Raw genomic sequence first — 24,052 nt, 5'->3', positions numbered from 1 at the left:
CACACGTTGCGAAGATTGACTAACTAGCTTACACCCTCGTTCCCGTACTTCGTCATCGCGTTTGTAACAAGTGATTCCCTTTGATTCGTGGACCGTGAAAATGAGCTACACCGTGAGGTAAACAGGTGAATTATTCGCGTTGGTTGTCGTCTTCCTTGTTCGTTGTTTCTCGTTCTTCGTTTGTCCTTTCTTGATTCCGTATAGGTATACCACCTAGTACGTCGCGCGTCGATTAGAGAGTGACTCGCTAATTTGCTTCTCTCCAGCTGACGTCGAGACGACTCGACTCGACGCGACGCCGTAACATTGCGGGGGGGGGGGGGGGGGGGGGGAACTTTAAGTGGGCGAGAAATTCTTGACGTCTACAAGCTGTACTTTAGCTCGTCGTCACAGTTCAGGACAAAACAACCGCTGCGGTAAACTCGTCACCCTTTTGGTCGCGAAACTCGTCCATCTCAAATATTTTCGATCGTTTGTCCGTTCGCTGGGCGATCTGTTGTTGCCAATTTCACTGGTTACTTACGTTCGAATAAAAGGAAAATCGATGAACAAAATGATAAGCATGCGTCGTGATTTTAATCTAACGCGTCGTTATGTCTTCTTGTGTTTCAGAATGATACCATGCAGGTAGTTTGGCAGTATCATGCGGAGGAACCGGTATCGGCTGCCGGTGTCCTACCCGATCACGGGGACATCAGGGGATCCCGTCCCCTCTACTTGGTGCAACGTGACGCTCAGCCTGCACGGCGTACCTCTCGAAACCAGGAACAGGAGACGCCACTTCAAATCTGGGACGTCCTCAACCAACAGGTGAGTTTTACCTACGCAAATGTTTCCACAGCACCGATCTTCAAGATCCGTCGAGTGTTCCCGGTTGCTTACCCATGAAAAAGAGTTCGCCGTGCCGTTTCGCCTAAGCATCGCCTGAATTTTCTTTTCGTTCTTTTTTTTTTTTATCATCCCTTTTGTATAAATTGAAAATAGATATTTCGTCGAACAAACCTTTTACATATTTTGAAGAAAGTCATCTGAAGTACAAGAGAAATTGCGCTGGCGATAACGCGTTGATAATTTTTGAAAAAAAAAAAAAAAAAAAAAAAAAAGGAACACCACGCTATTCAAGTCAGTCATTGTCAGCCGTCTATGATTTTGGAATATTATCTAGAACTCTGGATGAGAATGATTGATGAAAGCCTTCAAACGAGTCTTTACAGATCGGCGGTGTTTGCAATGTACACGTGAACACGGTAGTTCGATGAAAGTTCATATGTAGAATTACGGCGTGAAATACATAAATGAGAATAGATGCGGCAGTATAATGTCCGTTCTTCGATATCAGTCGATAGGTATATGCATATAGAAATTCGAGAAAATAGAGGGTCCTCGTGCATCGTAATCTACGACCTCCTGACACTAATGAACGAACACTTTTTGCCGGATGCGACCTGCGCTCGATTTATGTCGTCATAAATTCGGCATACAATGCCCCTGCATCGCACCCGATAAAAATCCACCGTGCCTCCGCCCACCTCCTCCTCAACTGCGTTCGCGTATTCCTCCCCCTCTTACACCGCACCCCGCAACACCAACAGCGTCACGATCCGTATAATGGCGCGTGATAAAAACACGTAAACAGTGCAGTGAACTTCCCTTTTGCTCTGGAATAGGTATACGGTGGTATGCGTTGAGCTGTGTGTATGCCTCTTAATTGGGTATATCGCGGTAATTATCTAACAAATTTATGTTTTTCAAATTGTATTTGCGCCACGATACCGCGATAACGATATCCTATGATATTCGGGGTGATTATTCCGGGATGACCATTTTTGGCTGGTCAATGGTTGGCTTTACGGGATCACGTATAATACCGTTCCGTTCTACATATAATTTTTTATCGTTCGCATTTATTTTCATTCTTTTGAATTTCCGCTTTTCATATGGAGGTCACGAACCGCTCGTTCACGTGTGTGCCACGGTTTTATATTGTATAATACAAAGAATAAATATTTAATACCGCCGTACACAGCCCTGCAGTTTCGTGTCGATAATAAAAATGCAGTTAATTCTAGAGAATCCCGGAATTGACTCGTTAGGAAGTTGGTAATTGGGTTCGGGAGATATGAATACAGATGTACGTAGCAACTGAATCAAAGCTATCGGTGAAACGGGAAAATTATATCCCCTGCAGGAAAACCGAACGATCGATGGCGTGGCCCGTAGGTGCTTCGCACAGGTCTCTTCTATACGGGCACCGACGCAGGAGTAGAAAAGGCGGAGGTGCCGCAAGGCGGTTTTCCAATTACAGAACACATTACAACAACGGAGCGCAACTTTTTATTTTATTAACTCACAAAGGCTGCCGCCGCTCACTTAAGTTAGCCTTGTACTCGCTGAGACCCCCTACCCCGGCGGTATAACCCTCCACAGCACTCATTCGACTCTACTCGACTCGATTTGACGTAGCAATGCAACGCGACGACTCCGAGCTCGACTCGAAATCAGAAAACGTTAATAAAATGCAAAGTTATTCATACATACTAAATATTTCTTCGCGACGGCCGGCGCGGACCAAGAACCGGGGGAGGGACAAGGGGAAAAACTTTTGCGCGAGAACTTCCCTGTTCCATGAGTTTGAATTGAACAAATAAGTGAGGCGCTTGAGAGTGAAATGAATTCCACGAAGTTTATACTCGGAGTTATTTTTTCAATCAGAGTCGCGTCACTTTTCTCCTTATCTCTCTCTCGCTCTCCGCACCCTCGCCCTCGCCCTCCTCTCCCGATCCCGATCCCCGTCCTCATCCTTATCCTCATTTTCATCGTCATTCCGTTAGCCTGTATAAATCTCTCCCTATCACTCACGCGCCTCTGTAGAAAGTCTGGACGCCCACTTCATAAAAATGGCGATTGAATTTTACCCCTTAAACTTTTACCCGTCGGTTTCCTTGAGCGCGGATTAAATTCAGTTTAAATCAAGCTTAGGTGCGTAAATTTCATGACTCGGTGTGTATACCAATCTCCGTCCGACGTGTTTCTTGTTCAAAGTTTATTTCACTGAGATAACGATCGGCGTTCGCGCGTTTCTGTAATGTTGGTAAGTGGATAGGTCCTTACACCGCTGCGAGAATAATAAAAAGCCAAAATTGTAGAGTTTAGTCGAGGGCGTCGGGGCGATGAATACGACGAGGGTAATGCTCGCAAACCTACCGAGTTTTGTAGATTAGGCTTTGTCCGGCAGCAAACAGAAAATGAAAGAGTCAGCGTTTCACCGAGCGAAGTCTGGCGACCGCATAATCCTTGAGACATGGGTCGACGTAAAAACTGCCCTAATTTAATAAAAGCCTACCCAAGCTCTGCCAAGATCCTCGAAAAGATATGCAAAAACCGTCCGGGGATCTACGTATTCGAGAAAATCATGTCCTCCAATCCGTTCGGTCGCTACGTCGTAATCTGAGGAAAAACTTCTCTTCGCAGGAACTGATTCCCGATCATTTCTCTTTGTTTCAGGTTCGACTGCCCATGCAAGAGGACACGTTGCTTTGGTGCCGGGTATTGAAGATGCCCGCGATCCGCCAGAAACATCACGTCGTCAGAGTGAGTGAATTTCCATTTGACAAGGTTATCTACTCTCTTGTTTCATTTGCCATTCCGTTATATCCCCAATTATCGTGTTTTCTCATCCGAAGTCGTTGGTCCTGCACGCGTGCAGTGGGTATCACGTCGCGTATCCACGGGTAATCGTATTTCCAGTGGGCCTAATACGTTCGGACGGTTAAATTAGGTTTCACGTAGGGGTAGAACAAAATTGACGGTATTGCCGCGACAACAACGACAACGACGGCACGTGCGGAGGTCTTTTTACCCGTACCACTTATGACGATCCCTTGTAGTTGAAATTACCGATTTAATATCATTGACGAACCCATAGAGAAACGAGATGTGCCTAGTCTTTGATTAGCTATTCCCTTTCAATCCGCGATATCGGTCATTCCGACCACGTCGATTCTCTTCCCACCCGGGCGCTCGTACGTGAATCCTCAGTATACAAATACATTTTTGATAAGGGAGTAATTGCGCACGGAGTGATTCGTGAACGGTTGAGCGTACGTTATCGATTCTGCAGTTTTTAGCGGTTCGATCGAAAATACGTCGAGCACTCGCTGAATCGGTCTGGACTGATCGGATCCACTTTCCCGTATCGGAGGTAATTTCATTTAATCGAGCTTCTATTTTTATCATCGTGATTTCAGTATGAACCGGTCATTCAGCCCGGCAGTAAGGAATATCTTCATCACATGACGCTCTACGAGTGCCGTGGATCATCCTCCGACATGGAAGCGGCCGCTCGTGCTTCGGGTGGCGTTTGTTATCAACCGGGGCAACCGATTTTGCAGTGCAACACCATCGCCGCTACCTGGAGTTTAGGATCGGAGGTGAGTCATTTATTCATATCTTTTTTTTTGATTCAATTCTCGATTTTTTACAATAAGAATCTTTGTTCGGAACTTCATTACGATAACGATCATGAAGTCTTGCGCGTATGCCGTAGGCGAAATGTATCCTCCGGCTCAATCCGCACAATGTGCGCGTATAGGCATACAACACGCCCGTAAGGATTCTTTTTCATAAGAGTGACCGCAAAAACTTGTTCCTCGCGGTGACGAAACATGAGCCCCCTGCGAAGATACTCTTTCTACTTCGCGTATAGCTCCCCCGATCCTTTGATTGTTATAAAATTCTGAAGGAACGTTTCCCCTTTACTTTCACAGGGTTTTAATTACCCTCCGGAGGCTGGCTACGCCCTAGACCCGCACGCCGGTCCGTTATTCTACATGCTCGAAACCCACTACACCAATCCTCAGCTGGACGCTTTCATAAGCGACAGTTCTGGCCTGAGGCTTCTTTACACCGACCGTTTGCGAACCCACGACGCAGGGGTCCTCAGCATCGGTATAGATCCGAACTGGAGGCACATCATTCCTCCCGGTCAACCGGAAGTTATATCGGAGGGGCATTGCGTGGCCGATTGCACCGGACAGACGATTCCCAACAACGGCGTAAATATGTTTGCGGTAATAATGCACACCCATCAACTGGGAAATAAAGTCAGACTTCGCCAAATTCGAGCGGGCGAAGAACTTCCACCGATCGCATCGGACGCCAACTACAATCCGAGTTATCAGGAATATAGGAGACTTCAACGACCGGTTAAGATTTACCCGGTAAGCTGTGTTTTTGATTTGTTTTTTTTAATTACAGTTTTTCTTGAAAAAATCTGCAACTTTTTCGAACAGATGATTAGAAGTAGAGGATTTCTTCAAGAGTTGCTGGACTTCTACCGGGAAACTTGTCATCTGTGTAAAGCAATTACTTTCATGGGTTACAGGGCGATCATCTCGTCGCTGAGTGCACCTATTCGTCAGAGTCCAGAGCGGCGATTACACTCGGTGGATTGACCACTAGAGAGGAAACGTGTCTGATATCTGCTCTCTATTATCCGCGGATAGAGCTTTCCCTCTGTTACTCGCTTCCATCGCTTCCTACCGTTTTACACAGCTTGGGTATACAGCAGTTGATGTCGTGAGTATTTTCATCGCATTGTTGTTATACCTTCTTCACGTTTGCATTCGAACACTATTCAATTTCACGCATACCGCCCGCGCATACGTATCGGACTGTTCCGCAATGTGAAATTTTTTAATTCCGAGTGATTGGATTTTTAGCTATTCGATTAAGGAAAAGAATATACCAACGATCTGAATTATCTTTCTCATTCTATTGGTACCGTGCATTTCATTCGGATAGTCACGTGTCGTTATTCGCTTGTACGATGTCGTAATTTCGCATTAACAGGGTTGAACTGGTACCGTTTGTCGCGTCAATGAATGATGGCATAGTTCTCATCCCCGCATAAAGTCAGTGCTTGTAAATTCTGGAATTATAGTCGCTCTACTCCTTGCTCGTATCTACTGGTATTCCGAAGACGTGGTACGGGGCGGTATTCCTCCGTATATTATTATAGTGTATGTACGTACGTATAGCGCGTTGGCGTCGACCCAGTTCACGATAATGAAGTAAATGACGTAACTGCTATTTCTAAGAGAACAAACTCCCCACCAGCGATACATACTGCTTTTGACATTTGATCAATTGGATATAATTTTCACAATTACGTAACGACTCGTTTCTCAATTATCGGATGAGCTCGATCTCTTCTCCATATAATTTTCAAGTTTCCTTTAACGCGCGTAATAACGCAGAAGAATATTTACCTTGAATCGGTTTTTCCTTTCAGCGGTTCAAGCCCTGTTAAAATTCAGGCGCCCCCCGAACTATCGGGATTGACTTTGGAGGAACGTTTGGTAAGCTACGACTGGGAAACTGGTTTCCAAAGTTTTCAGGAGGCTACTAGACGCGGTACATTTAAACCACTTTGCTGGAGTAGTCGGGGTGTACTTCTACCGGGTACCGAACAACTAGAGTCTCATTACCCACGAATAATACGGCCTTACGAAGAGCCGACCTTACCGTGTACGAAGAAACCTCTCCGTAATAAATTGTCGATGATGTTGAGCGAAGACGGAGATATCGGTACACCCGTTGAACCGGATAGTGACGAAGCTAACGCCGTTGAACGGGGTCAGTTGGTACGGAGCAAAGTTTCACGCAGTAGCGAGGGTCCAGCGGCCGGAAGTTCCGGTGCCAGAAGTGTTTCCGTTGCTCTTGTTGTCGCGGCAGTTGTCGCAGCGTTTCGATGAACGCTAGGTGATTAAAGTGAAAACTTTGTGGTGAATTTTCGTTTGTATCCTATACTATACAGTGTCGAATGTTTCGTCGGATCAGTGTCGTTCTGTTATGCGCAACGAGGATTGCTATACGTTCGAAACGATGCTTATGCGAAGGAGGGGATCATCGGGAACCAAGGATCTTCGCACAAGGATCGCAGGATGCGTGAGTATAAATAACATCCAAGAGTCGAGGGAATCGTGTCAGCGTATTCTAAATCGTCGTCGTATTCGTCGTTGACGTTCGCCTGACCATGTATGGATTCGCACGGCGGACCGCAGATCCGTGATTTCTTGTTCCCAGCGCGTGATTTTTAAGAGGCGTTTAATATTATATGGCCCTGGTTATCTTTCCGACGCAGCTCGATGGACTTCCATTAAATGTTCTTTTTTATATTTATTCTTTTCCTATCCTTTTTTTATATATATATATATATATATATTTCATTACTCGTTTTCTTCGCGTAACATTCGGATGAAAATAAACTCGTGAATACATAAAAACCGAGATATTCCAAGATTGAAAATGAAGTGGGTACACAGTGTATTTATTTGAATAAAACTCGTGCTGTTCGCGTTGAGCTGCCGCGTTGAGATTATCCCCAGGTATAAGAGGAGCTTGTACCCCGGAGATACATTATATGTATGGATTACAAGCTTCTCGTCGTTCGAAATCAAGTGGGAGAAAGATATGTAAAATTGATCATCATTATACCGTTGGCTGTTTATTTGCCTGATGAGAACTAGTCGAACCTTAAAGCTGTAGGGATAATACGGTGTTAATATATTGATATATCGCGTGGATGAACGTAGTTAACTTATTATTACTCGTTATGCAGTTGCGCTTCTATGGTTGTTTCGTTATTGTATAATCGAGGCACCGCGCACCGCGTCGACACTATCTTCACATAGGACTGCACGCAAAATTTTCTTTTTTTCTTTCATTATCTTTCTCAATGCGTACTCGTTCCAAGAATAGTTACGTAAAAAATTATGGGCGGATATCATGTACAGTGTAAAATGCAATACGAATACCGCAGCTGGGGTTTTCGTCGATAGTTCTCATCAGGATTTTGTACATTTTGTTGATTATTAAATTTATTGAATCGGGCGTTCGCATTGTCAGATGTAAACGTTGGTTGATTCGCGTCGCGAGTTTGAATATGAATTTGAATATATATATAAAACGAACGAATCGTTGTTTGTTTTAGGTGTTCAGCTAGCGTTTTTTATCGCCCATTATGAATAAATACGCACATACGCAACGTGTGTACACGTGTCGCGTACATGAGTCGTATGTATCAAGCGTGGATTTTCAGTTTTCCCTGAGTGTATACTAAACGCCGGCTCACCGATATTATACCGTTAATTAATTAATACGACTTAACCAACGTTTATACCGGAGCTGAACCGCACCTTCTGTATTATTATGTACATACAGTATATCTCTATCACCCAGTATTCGTTCGTACGTTTCGAATAATATTAATATAAAGATATTATTTATTTCTTATTTAAATTCCTGTAAAGAGAGATTATTTTCACTAAACAATTGTTAAACATTTTTCTATATTGAACCGCAAAAGATTTGATACCTACCCTAATATAAAATCTAACATTATGCGTTAAAGGACAAAAAAGAGAGAGGCGAAGGAAACCGGAACCTACCCTGAAATCGCACATACATACATAATGTCTGTAGGATTATATAAACTATAAAAGTGATTGAAATGAAAACAAATTCTACGATCTCTGGTAACGCTATTCGCCCGACAGTTCGGTACAGCGAAACGAAAATAATTTCACGTCGAAGTCGTCCGAAAGCTCATTGTGTCAGTCGAGAACACGTCGATTCGCATTTTATCATCCGACGTTTCTCTCATTTTACTCAATGTATTTATGCAGCATTCACTTACCGCTGAGAATAACTACTGATTCGGACGGCGTCGTTCAAAATTTTGGGATATTCGTATATTCGTATTATATAATATTAAAAAAATCAAAGCCACAGATTCCACTTTTGATGTTAGACTGACTCCCCCCTCCCGCCTTGCCAAATCATCCGATAACTTATAATCCATCCTTTTCGCTGCCCAACTACAGGCAAGTGGATTTGAATTAATCTCCAAATCCCGTGGGATAATAGGTACGAAAAAAATCGTTGCCCTCTCATACAGCGAATAGAAAGTAGGAAGCCTCACTCCCCTCCATCATATATTATGTAGCAATCAATTAATATTGTAATACGTAATAATTTACAATTCAATACAATAATTCGTAAATGTAATAGGGATATGTGTACGTAGGCCGTAGGGCAGTCAACTTGCTGTGTTGAAAAATAGAAAAATACAAAAAAAAAGATTTAAAAAAAACCCAAAAAAGCCAAAAAAAAAAAATAATGAGTATGAAAAAACATGAATAAACTAAGAGAATAACAATATCCAAACTTAAATGCTATAGGAAATTAAATTGTACCGATAAAACGTCGCCCATATCCAAACTGCCCATTTTACGTTCTGCACCTTCATTCAATGTAATACCTCTATATGCAAGTACATTTCTTTGGCATTTACTTCTTAGTTATTTTTTTCTCAATCATTTATTTTTCAATTTTCTTCCTTCAACTACTTTCATTTCCTATATACACACAGATCTGTAGCTCCGATCCATTTAAATACACTCTTAATCGTGTATAGTCACGAATTTAATTAAAGCTCGCCGATCGCGTACAGATTTCTTTCCTTTTACATCGAATATTATTGTAAGGTGGTAACCGGAATGCAGTTAGTGTGGACGTTGGATTATTTCGAAGCAAAGGAAAGAAAAGAAATACAAATCTAAACCGATAGAATTTAATGAAAACGCGCGATACGTGTACTTTTTTTTGCTTTTCATTTTTCCTCGTCATTTCGTTTATTCAGAAGAAATGCATCGTTGATTTGTCGCAAGATTTTTTTTGCGATTTTCTTTAAAAAAAAAAAAAAAAAATACCTATATTCTCCTTCATCACTACTGTACCAGTCCACGCGATTTGCTGTACGGTTGCTACGATTGAGCCGACCAAAGCTACGGAATGAGAGAATCCTGGGGGGCATAAAGCTGCCGGTGATATGACCAGAACAATCAGCAGAGTGTAACGTATTTAAGATAGAAGAAAAAAAATAAATAAAATAAAACGAAATATAAAGGGAAGAGAAAATCACATTGAAATAAATATTAACACGTCACTAAAAAAAATAAAACAAAAAAAAAATACTGGAATATGTTAGATAGAAGAAGATATTACTCTGTGTCTATACTCGAAGACCTTGTGTCACGTGTATGTTAGTTAATTTCTAATGCGACGCTGGCTTGACGCATCCTGTTTTACATGGAAAGCCAGAAAAAAATGGAGAAAGATATATTGGTAATCTGTTGATGATGTGAAAAATGAAATGAAATTTTTTCCACGTTGTTATCTATGCATTATTTTCCTTCTGACGATATCGTTCGCGACGTTAGCTCGCAATTATATTTCACGAAGGCAATCTCCGTCTCTTCGAGGGGGTCGTTGATTGTTCGGTACAAAAGACGGAGAATATTTTACTCGCCTGATTTGGCCAAAATGAATTGTCTCGGCAGGGGAGTTTCTGCGCACATACGTAACGGCAGAAGGTAATGACTGAATGAATGTATAATTCTTTTTTCTAATATAATTTTAATTTCTTTTTTTTTTCATTTCGCGAACAGGCAAGCGTCGTCACTGTATATGTATCATGTAGAAATTTAGAGATTGTCGGTCAATGGAGAATAAAGAAGAATTAAAACGATTCATCTCATATATGCGTAAATGCAACAGTCAAAAAATAAATAATAATAATATTGATAATATTAATGAGTAATAGTAATAATAATAATGATAATATCAAAGCGTAAAAGTCACACTGTGAGAGAACAGCAGAGGTAATATTGAGACGTTCGAAGAAGAGATGAACGAAAGCCGAAGATAATGATAGAGACAGAGAGACGCGTGAGAGCGGATCATATAGAAACGTGTAAATAGGAACCCTGTATATAGTATTAGTTTAAAACACGTCCTGATAGTCCCACTGTCACATGCGAATATGTGTAAAAGAAACCATGAAATAATATTACTAATATTAATGATAATATTGATAATTATAAAATACACACTTAGCTGCATAGAAATTCAACTAAATAATTTGTCACAACTTCAGACTCTGTTTAAGTTTATAAGTTTGAAAAAACACTGACCACCCTGTTCCTTGAATAGTTGCGCCTAATCTAAACTTAACGTTAAAGTTAATACTAGCCACTACTATCATCTGTACTGTAACAAATTGTATTATATTTTATATATATATAAATATGTAAATGTTTTTCTAACTACACCGATTACTTTATTTAAACCCAACCTCTTGAGTATATGTATGAAGCCTATAGATCCGTATAATCCCGTCAACTCGAAAAGTATCCGTGAGGTGTATTATGGTACGCCAATCACGGATCTCTCTAGAGCAATCCAATCCCATCAGGTTGACGCAAACAGTTTCAGTCGTACTGAGTTAACGTTATAATACGAAATTCAGTCGACAGTCATGGGTCTATTAGGGAGTGAGATGTGAGATCCTAGAAACGTGATAATGAAGTCGTTTGTTGTTATCGATCGATAGATTATGTCGCATGTGATGATTGATCTTTGACTTATCGTCGTCTGTTACGAACCGGTATTTTTATGCAAGTTATGTTAATTTCCGAGTGCGATCTGTTCGAAAGTTTTATCGGTTCGCTTCACGTGTCCGTTACCCGAAGAGGAGCGAATTTGGGATTGGAGAAAACGAGGAGAGAATCAATTTCATCCGGATGATGGCTGACGGTAAGTACGAGTTATTAGATTTAAATTTATCGAACGAATTTAATTAAAAAGTACATATTTCTCTTGTAACCGAGTTCCGCGCACCCCAGTATTTCCTATACCTTATATTATATATATATCGGGGGAGTAAAAGTGGCAATTTCAATTAAGTCAGACATTGAGGGTATATATATACATAGGTATATACATCCTCGAAAACAACCGATTGTGAGAGGAGTAGCGGAGAGAGTGTAAAAGAAAAAGCTGAAATTTATTTTTCAATTAAACACCTCGAACAATTCTGCTATCGGGATTTTGGGGGACGCTAAATCCTTACCTAATATTTTAGGGATGATTCGGGCATTTAAATGCATCAAGGCCCATCGTGAAAAACAACTAAACTCTTTTTGTGTCCGATATCAGGATCGATTTCAACCGAATCGAGGTCGAGGTAAGGGTTGAGAGGGTTCTCGAGGTCTTAGAATTTAATCTCACCGCAGATCTTTATACGCTAACGACGATTGCGATTCCATCTTAACCTCGTAGATGATTCTTTTTTTCTCACGATAATTGTATAGCTCTCTACTAAAATTATTATACACTGCGAAATATAGTCCGAGCATTTTTTTTTTATATTTTTTAAATCATATTTCCAAATGAAACTCTACCGACCAACCCTCCGTGCTCTCCGTCGAGTCTCTCTCGTCTCGTTAGCGTTTCAATTTACTTTTCACTCGCACTTGTAAAATGGGATCTATAATTTTACATCAGTTAACTCGAGTCGACTACTGCGCTACGGCGTTGCCGTTGTGGTCGTGAATGACGGTGAACGTCGTAATGAAACTTATATACATATATATTTAAAAGAGGTCGTACCGTAATATTTTTTAATTTCTATTTCTTACTGCACACATATTATTGCTGCACGCTCATTTTTTTTGTTTTTTCTCTTTTTTTTTTCTTTACACAAAAGTGTTATTTCCTCCCAAGTCCAGGTATTATACGATATACTAATTTAAAATTTCGTAATCCCAAATTTGAGGAGGTACACGTCATTACGATGTTTCAGATTTAGGGATACGACGGTGACGATTTTCGTTTAAACCTTTCGATGTAGAAGTATATTAACCGGCCCTCTTGTACGGCCGGGCCTTTAGAGCGTGAAACTGTGAAATTCTTTCTGCATTCCAATCGGAACATGTATAACCGTGACCAAGTTAAAAGTACCTATGTAAGGACCTGAGGTACAACACGATATAGTGATAAATTAGCCAGCGGTCTCTTCGTTCGAGGTATTTTTTCTCCGCACGCCGCCGCGCCGCATTAACTCGGCACGTGGCTTCCAAAAGATCAAGTTTTCGAGCGTACGAGCTCCCCATTCTCTTTTTCCGAGTGTTCAGGCTATACGCACATTCAACTAACATTTCGTCGTTCAGAGACACACCGACACTCGGGGACACGAAGATACCATTAGCGGCGTACCAAAGTGATCTTAACACCGCGGTGCACCGGGATACACGTAATCTGCCGCATAGTCTCCTCCGAATATACATCCACATCGCGTGAAAACTACTCTGCCTCAATCCTCCACTAGCTGTAGGCGTATTATATTTTCGATGTACGTCTACAAATGACGCGTCCTTCGAGATTTTTATAATAATGGTTAAAAATTCAAACGAGCGTGCAACGTGCTATACAAATCTCGGCTCTTCATTCCGTGAACGTTCATATATACATGATGGAGCAGGTTCCAGTTCCCCGACATCCTACTGCAAATACGTGAATGAGAATCAAGCTTTTGTGAATTTTACGCTTCCCCAGTGAATCCCACTGCAGCGATTTTTTTCCTTTCAGTTTTTATATCGTGTTTTTGTTATTATTATTCTTATTATTATTATTATTATTATTTTTATTTGGGTAACATTAAGAAAATTGCGCACGGAAACTGAACCGAACGTACACTATGTACGGTACGTACACGATATGCAATATGTTCCTCTTAGCGAGTGCAACGGTGCGGCGGAACCCGATCCCCTCGAGAGATTTTTCACGCTGTTCTCCTGCAGGAAAAAAGTCGCGTTATTCCGACAAAGAATGAAAAATATGTGCATGCACCCCCTGTGTACGCGTACAACGTACCGATCTAGCTTGAAGAAAGCTACAGCGCACGTTTCGGTAGAGGTAATTAAAAAACAAATAACCGCGTGCAGGGTTGTACGATATATCTCACCAGGGATGAACGATAACGTAAACCAAATACGATGAAAATAGGATGTGTATGGTATAATTTACTTACGGAGTGTGAGATTAGTGTTTGCGGTGTCGGACCGCACTAACGACGTCGTATTGTCACTATATAATTTTTGCACGGCAATTTTTCATCACCCGCGCAAAAACCACTCGCATCGCGTGACTTCCGGCGGCGTAAACCGCCGCGTTACGTACATACGTACACACAATCCATTAACGAATTCGCGAATTTGGCTCCGCTCGCGATTCGTACCTCGCGTTGCGTCGCGCCGGTTCGATACGCGGCAGGTGTTCCGTCAAAATACACATTATCGCGCCGATTGGCGTTGGGGTGAAATTTTGAAAAACTCTTCCACGGCTCGGTGTACTGGGAAACCGCGGTCGGATACGCGTACGATATACACGTATGAACCACGCATACAACCCGTAGGAATGAATCGCGGGGGCGTTTCAGCCGGCGAACTGCTGTCGGTGGCAGTTGAAATTGCCACTTCAACTTAGTCCTACGATTAGAGCAGTTCGCGCGTGGCTCACAAAGGTTTAGAGTTTCAATACCCATTAACAATCTGGGTTATCGTAAGTTTCCGTCGAGTAAACGCTTGTATATATTATATACGGCGTTACGTGTGCGGTATAACTACGTGTACGTAACACGTTGAGGTAGGTATAACCTGCCGACACGCAATTTACTTCCGGTCAATCCAACGTCGACGTAAATTACTTCCGGTACTATCATTTATATACCTACTACGATAGCCGGACGGGGTTCGAGTCGAGAGTGAAGAAATTTTATAATCCCGCGAATATATAGCAAGTGTAATAGGTACACGAGACGACGTCGATCTGATTGCTGGTCTGGGAGTTCGAGTTCGATGTAATTACGGTTGAATGTACAAGCATACGTAATACGTGGTGTGTAACAAAAATACAAATCATATCGTGTACGTCGGCGACGTGTATAAATTTTCACCCACCTCGCATAACACAGCTATGCGGGGTAGACCGATCGGCATACCTTTCGCGCCGGTATGCAATAAATACCTATCCAGAGGGTGAACGCGAGCGACGCGCTCAATGAGAAGCTGATTGTAGTTCAGTCTCGACTCTGGCGGTCCGCGAGCTGTTGATTGAAATTTATGTCCGATGGGACCGTGACAATCCTCCTCCAACTCCATCGCGTCGAGTGCTCCCGCAGCAATCCCGTCTCTCGCCCCTTTGCCCGTGTACGGCTATAGATGAGGCTTTAGCTTTAATCCGTACGAATTTAAACGCGTCGAATTTCGGTCACTATTATCCTTTCGTTACCGCTGTCAACTTTTCATCGCCGGTTCTGGATTAGAACTATTCCGTTTTGTCGACGGTCGTAACGTTAAACTTGGCAAATTAATTCGTCGTTATTAACAGCCCTGTTATCGCCTGCGCTGCAGGTAGATGTTCCACGTGTGGTTTTTTCTTTTTTTTTTTCTCTATTTTTCTATTTTTCTATTTTTCTATTTTTCTATTTTTCTATTCTCGTCGAGCGGAGGTGACCGTGGTGTACTCCATCGGACGATCGGTGATACACGAAGGACTGGAGAATAGAGATGTTATTGTTTGTAGTCTAGTAAGTTCAGGAAGCGGGCTGCACAATCGGGCAGAGATCTTTATGACGGGGAGATATTAGTTTCGTTTATATTCTACAATAAGCCAGTTCGCTTTTGTGATTCATGACGCTGTTTGCCGCAGAGATTTGCTTCTTGATCGAATCGTACTCGATAAGATAAATCAAATCAACTATTCAACCACCGCGCCCTTTTGAAGATCGCCGTTCCAGATATCCCTCGATCGTTTCCCCCCACAGTTACTCCACATTTACTCCACGCCGTTCGAGAGAATGTTCCGTACGATGTGCGTACGTACGTATATTTAACCGTGGGTGGCTTCTACCCTCGACGAACACACGTAATTGCTGCGTTTGCCCTCGTCCGAAATCCGATCATTCCTTCGGATCTTTTATTGGCCGGCACGCATGGGATTTTTCATAACTTTTGGAAGCCCCGCGTTGCCTCTCGTACGAATAGGTCAACGAACGAGACTACGTCATAGCTGCTCATCCGAGTCTGACGCGATATATCATTTGAAATCGATGTGTAATTTTAACTAGTCGGTGAAATAATCTGACAAATTTGCGAACCGTCGCATGTTTTGTCAATCGACGTATTTACGATATTTTAGTTTTAGCCCGCATACCATATATTGGTCGAAATTCGAATTTGCTTTAAATCCATCCAGCTATATTTTAAAGCGCCGACATAGCTTTACATTGGTCATGTTTGACATTTAAAATGGTTGATTGAATGAACGTAATTAAACGCAATATAACCATGCAGCCTTATATAGATGTACACTAGGGCGGCCCAGAAAAATTAATTACTTTCTTTTCATTGGATCGCGAATGAAAATTTATTAGTTTTCCGTTTCTAAAAACTCTTTTCGAAAATCACAGTCCGATATAACGTGGGCTGCAGGCGCCGAAAAATTCTCGATCGAGCCGATTCTTGCGGAGGATTTCTGTAACATGAAAAGCATAACATATTTTCACGCGAGATCGTCGGTTTTTTAGGGTCGCCCTAATGTACGTATAAATCGCATATTATGCGTACAGCAATAACGTTGAATTCACGGGGTTTGGAGTCGGTATATCTATCCCCGTTGGAATTGGATGTTTATTTTCTATCGTAATTATTTTACCGTCATTACATTTCTGTCTAAACCTCGTTGGCGGTAATAAGCGAGTGCTTGTTTGACACGCACTAATTAGCGTGCGCTCTATACGAACAGGTTAAACCCGTCACGGCAGGTTGCCCTGAAAAACGTGATAGTAATAGAACTTGTCAACGCTCGTGTCAACGACGGATAATTATTGACATTATTCAAAATCCGTTCCCGTAATCCTCGAGCGGAACACTTCTCGATAACTAAAATGTTGGAAAAAAATCATTCGATTTTCATGACACGATTACGTTTGATCCGTTCGTCCGCAATCTCTGCAGCTTCGTTATTCGAGGGTTCGAGTCTCACGATGCCCACGGAATGAGAATGTCGAAATAAATTGCACGTATACGTAGACGTGGGCGGATGATGCAAACTGCAACCGGTGACCGTTATTTATTTTGAAACGGAGATACCGCTCCGCTCGAAGTGTAAAACACGCTGCATTCGATTGCTTTGGCGAAGTATGGAGTGTGGAATGCAGTGAATAGAAAGATGGAGGTTGAATATTAGGAACGATAGAGAGAAGAGAGAGCGAGAGAGGGAGGGAGGGAGGGAGAGTCGCAGCAAGGTGAAACGCAGGTGAGGAGAGGACATGTCGGGATTTTATGAACATCCGACGCACTCAACCGCAACCCGTCACTGAAAATTAACTGCGAACAGAGCAACGATATGGCCTTTCGCGCTCGCGCGAATGTCGTTCGCGAGGCGACTCATTCGACTATGAATTAAAACATAAATTTCAATCAACCAGTTGGCAACATTTGCCCACCCCGTATCCGTAAATGTACAGGCATCTATATGTATACGTATCCTAGCACTCGGTTCCGTATAATACGCTCGTGTAATACAACGAGGTATGTACATTACACGTCACCGACGGAGCCCTGTAAATCTATTCAACCGTAGCAACCGTACAGGTGGACTATCCGCGTGCGGGAGGACCTTCTGACGAGCTGTTATTTTGATATCACATTTAACTAGGTAAAGTAAATTCATGGAATTATATCGAAACTGCAGTTGGTTATACACCAAAACTGATCCACATTGTACTGTACGATGCTGATTGTTTTATTGGACAAAAGCGAACCTGAAATGAAATGTAACATTGCAATTGCGCTGTTCAGCTTGTTAACCGAGTTTTCCAACTTTTTAATTTGCAAAAGAATCATATTTTTTTTTTCATTTTTCTTCTCTCGCACATTGTTCTGTCGTCAGCTCGCAATCAATCGGTTGGTTGACGTAGAACTGCCGATTTTTCGTTACGACTCATACGCAGCTACGATTTGTCGGAGTTACGTTATTCGTCGATAACAAATATACTGCAGGAGCTTATTCCGGATGAAGATACGAGAAGCTATGGGCGTATATACCTCAGTTCCTCCTACCGGAGTTTCGCAAATTGCTCAAAGACTCGAGATTGAGATTAAATGATTGCGTTGTAGTTAGCGGGAATGAAAAACTCCTCTATTGCATGCATATATTATTACCATTATTATTATTATCATTATTACTACATATACACTGTACGTAGATATACCTGTACACGTATTGTCCATTGCATTCGCGATCTGTGTTGCAGCGGTGAATCAAACAAACGGTATTAGCGTAATTGAGGCGTATGCTCACGGGGAAATACAACAGGTAACAATCCTTTGATTAGAGAACGCAGATGATAGTCGCTGACCGTTGAACCGTGAGCGAACAAGCTGCAGCAGCCGCGCGTCCTAACGAACGAATCCACGGTCAATAACCATCAATCTGATTCCAAACCGGCACCGCAACCGCCGCCGCTCCGTATACCGTGGTTCTCCTTGATCGGTCCAATGGCGAGAAGCGAGGCACGTTCTACTTCCAAACCTTTACGGTTAAGGGAATCCCAAGGATGTAGGTTAAACGTCCTTTACATTTTACAGGCTATTACCTCATCTCCGCCTCCGCGTTCGTGCATCACGCTCTGAGGCCGCTCCTCGTATCGTCACTTCGTTTTCTTTTTCCTCCTCTTCATCTCCTCAGTCTTCATTTTTTCATTTTCGTTGTTGCGAGGAACTCTTTCGATTCTTAGGCTAGCAGCGGTACGTAATTCCTTGAGCTTGTAATTCCCGAGTGACTACGGAACGGCTACTGTACTTGGAAAGTACTTGGCGCCGCTTTGAGGCACTTTCGGGCGCTACGAAATTCGGCACCTGGTGTACGTACGTACGTACCTACGATTACTTCTCGCTTCGACTACCCTGGGGAGTTTGAAAGGGTCGTTCGTAGGTGTGGCGAGGAAACCAACACCGGCTATGTACATATAATTAAAGGTACATGGAATTAGACGACGTTGTCACGAGATGTAGTACATACATACTACATGTGAAGGGGTGCGATGTCTGCACGATACCGTACACATGTGAACCCGCTTTACATAGTATCCGATATATCTGGATATGCGTATGTATATGAGGAGTTCCTCGTTAGTTAACGGCAACGTTGTACATTATAGTCACGTATGTAATGGAATATGTAGTTCCATCCGCGATGGTCCGGGTGAAAGAGGAATGCACACGGGTTTTGCGTGACGTGCCACGGGATTCTATTCGTCCGAAACACTATATCCGCAGTTTCGTGGAGTCCCAGAGTTGAGCGAAATTCGAAATTGGAAGGTTCTAACGCCTGCATGGCTCTATCCAATCAGCTCTCATTGTTTAAAAGTGCTGCTTGAGGTGGTACGAACCGCACCGTATCTATACGGTCATAGACCGCCCGCAAACCACTGACCTCGGGGGAAGTTTGTTTCCTTTCTCGATCGCCGGTATCTCGTTCGACGTGAGTTGGAACTATCCAGTGCCGCGTTACACTCTAATTACCATTAGAGGATTTCCCCGATTGAATTCTTCTCGCTGGTATACGTATAGTTACATAGGGTACAATTTCGAACCATCTCTCTCTGTACAGCTGTAACTCGCGCCACTACCCCGCAAGGTTTCGACCTTTATTGTTTGAGCAATTCATGAGAAGCGACGCTTCGAGTCGATTTCCACTAATGGTTTTTCAATTCTTCACGAGTGGTCACGGACCGAGATCAAATACTCCACGTATAAGACTTACGAGTCGAGTTCGTTATTTACCGAACGTACCTACGATATCGTCTCCTTCCGCTTCCTCCCCCTTTCTCTACATCGTGCTACACCGATCAGCGAAGAGTTGATCAAATTTCCATTTCGGTTACACAGGATCGTTATCTCTCTTTGATTTCGTTTTAAGATTCCGCTCGGCGGCAAATCTTTTGATCAAGCCACGAAGTCGCTGTACGGTGATATCGAGATCTGTGGGCCGAAAGTGGTTGGTTCTACGCGGTGACGACAAATCTCGTTTCACTTAATTAAGGTAAGAGCAATTAACGTGAACGTCTCATCGAGAATTGAAATTTTCATGCATTAAAACGAGGATATGAGATACGATGCATCGATCCGCGCAGCGTTAACAGCTGGCGAATGTATCGAAAAAATTTGGTCGTACTCCGGAACACGATGCTGACCGAGTCGGATTTATACAGTCAAGAATTTAGTGACGACCGACAAGAGAGCGGTACCGTGCATTCGATCGAGGAGGAGAGAGAGAAAGAGAAAGGTGGAGAAGGAGAGAGACGGAAAGTTTACTTGAATGGATTGTTAGCGCGAGGTGACTACCTCAACGCTTCGCAATCACGATGTCCCTTTGAAACGTACGCCCCAGATGTGGCCGCGCTGGTTTTCGACTTGCATACTAACCAGAGGTAACTAGTTACCCTTACCGCAGCTATCGGAGATAAATTCGTGATTAATAGCCGATTCACCGGCTCCGCTTGTGCGGAGAATCTATTCCGCGTGAGTTGGAAATGAAAATTGAAAAGGAAACCGCCGACGGAAATTCGGAATCTACTTTGCGTGGGAGCAAATCTTTCTGGTGTGTATAACGCTATAGCCTATCCCGTTATGAAGAACCAATCACTAGAAGCGTCGAGGGATTTAGCCTGGAAAACTTTGTTCGCGGAATTCCGACCCGATTCTGCGGAAGCGGCTTTCTTTGAGAGGAAACGAAACTCCTGTAAATCGTACACGACTCCTGAGAAATTGATTCTATACTCGAACGTACGGATTTAGAGGGAAACCGGTGGATCATCCGACTCCATACCAGAAATAGATTGCAGCCTACGCGCTGCTACTTCGAATCGCGATCTTCAATTGCCACTTCAAAGATGACGGTGATATACACGAAATTCGGAAACCGAATAAGATCAAATCCAGATGGTGGTATATCTAAACAACTTTACCCACGTACACGTACATATTCGCGCGTATACCCGTGTAGCGATGCGTCATGAAACATTTTCATCCAATGAGATTTCCAAGAAGAACAACGAACTATAATTGCTCCGTTGGGCGCTAGACGCTGGTGCGTCAGGGCGTCGAGGAGATCGGCGACGTTTCGCAACGTAGATGAAAAACGACACTTCAAAGTAGCCGGGAGGCTGGATTCGCCTTAATTACTAAGCTGTAATTTCCCTCACCGGGCTCAGCCCTGATTTTCTAAAAACGGTGTAATTTCGGCAATCAGGTGAACACAGATCGGTGTAAGATTTGATTCCACATAATTCAAAAGAATTACTACACTCTACGTCGTCAGTTGGCCGTGCTGTTGCACTCTGGAGTCGCTTCTTCGGTGTTATAGCATTCGACGGGGGCTCACAAGAGTCGTGAGATCCCACTCCATGATATGAATTCGCATAACCGCGAGACTCCCGTTTAAATTCAATAAAAACCGAAATAACTCTGGGCGCGAAACGATCTATTTTACATGCAAATTGATAAAAGTAATTTATGGAAATCTGTTTGTAAATCAAATAGCAGAGCGTGTCTGGCCGCTCGCGTATTTCAACACATCGTAAACAAGCTTCGAACACAGACTTGGAGAAAGGAGGGGCAATTGGACGGCACAGAGATCGTCGGGGTCGGGGACGGAGGAGATTAACAGACACGGTGGCGCGAGGGTAAAAAAAAAGATGAGCTGCCGAAACCGGGGGGTACGGCGACGCCGGGTGTGCCGCTCTTCAAGTTTTTATTAAACTCGCCGAGGTTAACAAGAGTCTGTGAGGAAATAGACGAGAGGGAAAGCGAGGGGAGGAGATGCGGTGCTACGAGTGGAGAGAAAGGAAAGGAGCAGGGGCGCGGAAACGGAGGAGAGATTCCGGAGGCCTGTTTAACCTGGAGATGTAGACGGAGAAGAAAGAAACGACGGGTCATTTGCAAGCTCCCGGGTCTCGTGCGTCCCAGAGATAAAGGGAAATTCGATAATTCTGACATAGTGATTGCGAGTCCACGGGGAAGACGATTCGCGGTCTTATTCTCGCCACATTTCGAAGAGATCGGCTTTATCTCTCCTAATGCCGTCCGGAGTCGAAGCCTACTCCCGGACTATTAGAGGGATCTCGCATTGGATAAAAATTTCGAAGGGGATGCTCGCCCCAAGCTCACGGGGTTTTAGTCTATGGTGATTTTTGCAGGGAGGGGTCCTCCGACGAAATCGGTCTTAGAGTAATGCAGATTCTAGGTCCGAGTGAGTGGACTGGGGCGAAATAAGAGGACGGCTAAAAGCAAAGGTCTGAGAAACACGGGATTCCGGTTGTACGGTTGACCCCACAGCTTTTTATCTTACTGCGGGACAAGAAGAGCTTCGCCAACGAGCAACGAGACTCACAAAAGGAAACTAAGATCAAAGTCTCTAATTATAATTACTGAACAACGTGCTTCACCTTCAACTCAACGCAGACCGATATTCCTCTAATTTCGATTCACCCTCGGATGCTCGACTGCCTTTTTTCAAACCCCTTAGTTTCCATCGTTAGTTTTTACTCTGTGCTTGGCGCTACCGTAAGTAGAACCTCTTCGAGGTATAGCGCACTAGAAACTTCTCCGTTTCTTACGAGAAAAATATACCATTTTCACTTTGACCCAATTCCATTCGTGTACGTACGTACAGCGTACCCGTTGTACTTCCAATTATTATACGGGCCGTACGTACGTACGTACGGTACAGCTGAGTTCGTACCTCTGAAATAAAAACGTTTCTCAGTAGTTTGGTTCGGCTATTCGTTAGCTCGGTATAGGCTCTAGCGTCGTTCAAAAATTGCATCGCTACGTCGGCTAATGGTACAGATGTGACCGTCCGCCGCTGACCCCAATTGTAGAAGCTAGCGGGTTATACGATTTTCCACTCTTCACTCGGTGGCTCCGTGAGTATCTATGGTACGGGTATACGCGATCCCGTCTACCGATCCGTTGTGCAGATGCGAAATCGACATCGGCGACGATTCGATGCCCTATCATTTTCTTTCTCTACACTACGCGGGATATTTTCATGACGTGCATTTTTGAAAAACGAATTCGTCGGAAAATCTCGTCGAGCGAGCAGATTGCTGCGAATTTTCAAGCTTGGTCGGAAATTTTCATACCACACATTTTCACGGAGAAATGATTTTTAATCAATTGAGCAACCGTATTCATTCGGAAGAGAATAATTTTCGGCAAAGATTACTTCGAGTGTGGTGTATTTGTAAGTGGTCGCCAAATGGTCCACATCGACATCGCGCTGGTCTTTCAGATCAGGAGGAACGATCGCTCCTTTTCTTGCGGAGCTTCGCGATCTCTCTCTATTTGCCGTAAAGACATGTGAATTATATAACAGTGTATTACCTATATGTATGTTTGGCTTGAATTTTGAAAGGAACCTTTTATCTTTTGGTAATTAATTCGGTCTATTGTTTCAGCGTTTTATATGAGAGTTGTCAGAGGTCGAAAATTAAACCTGACTGAAGGATTAGTCGGGTCAAGGGGTCGGGGCCACGTGGCGCGAGGTGTCGGAGAAGATTTTTATTTTCATCGTTTTTTTTTTTTTTTTTTTTTTTTTTTTTTTCTCGAGCCGAGTAACCCTTTGAAACGAAATAATCTTAACACCCGGACGTTCCACAATTAAAACTCCGAACAAACGGGCAAACGAGTCCTGTAAACCCCTCACTGATCTTTGTGGACCGAAGTAAAAACCTACTAAACACAGTTAAGTACTACAAACAAACGAAGGAGGCCAGCGGCTGCACGAGACACTCGATACGACCAAGCGAACGATCGAGAATACCATTTAGCTTTAATAACAGAGAAATATTAAACGACCGAGTGAGTACTATACTCCGTCTTCCGCTTTTCGTGCTTTATCCGTACCGACGAACATACGCGCGCTGCCACTCGACTCTTTTATATCTGAGACTTTTTTTTTACGCTCATCCTTTTTCCTATCAGCTGTTAGGGGAAAGTCGATAATTCTTGTTCCAGGACATTACGGAATAAGCGAGAAATAATTCACTCTCTATTTAACAAACGTAATGATAGACGAGTAC

General features: G+C 43.0%; 1 protein-coding gene across 3 annotated transcripts in view; it reads left to right on the top strand.

Moving 5' to 3' along the window:
• LOC105684509 (MOXD1 homolog 2) overlaps window positions 1-11,171 on the top strand; it is a 95,545-nt gene extending 84,374 nt beyond the window's left edge. For all 3 annotated transcript variants that reach the window (XM_012397902.3, XM_020851473.3, XM_048649172.1), the window contains 6 exons: window positions 613-810; window positions 3,505-3,591; window positions 4,248-4,430; window positions 4,767-5,219; window positions 5,384-5,577; window positions 6,293-11,171. In XM_012397902.3, the coding sequence (XP_012253325.2) occupies window positions 613-810; window positions 3,505-3,591; window positions 4,248-4,430; window positions 4,767-5,219; window positions 5,384-5,577; window positions 6,293-6,755 (1,578 nt within the window). In that variant the 3' untranslated portion in view covers window positions 6,756-11,171. The remainder of the gene's footprint in view (window positions 1-612; window positions 811-3,504; window positions 3,592-4,247; window positions 4,431-4,766; window positions 5,220-5,383; window positions 5,578-6,292) is intronic.
• The last annotated feature ends 12,881 nt before the right edge of the window (window positions 11,172-24,052 follow it).

The sequence above is a fragment of the Athalia rosae genome, chromosome 1 (genome assembly GCF_917208135.1).
Source record: "Athalia rosae chromosome 1, iyAthRosa1.1, whole genome shotgun sequence".
In the NCBI taxonomy this organism is placed as follows: Eukaryota; Metazoa; Arthropoda; class Insecta; order Hymenoptera; family Athaliidae; genus Athalia; species Athalia rosae.
This window is presented reverse-complemented; position numbering and strand designations above follow the sequence as displayed.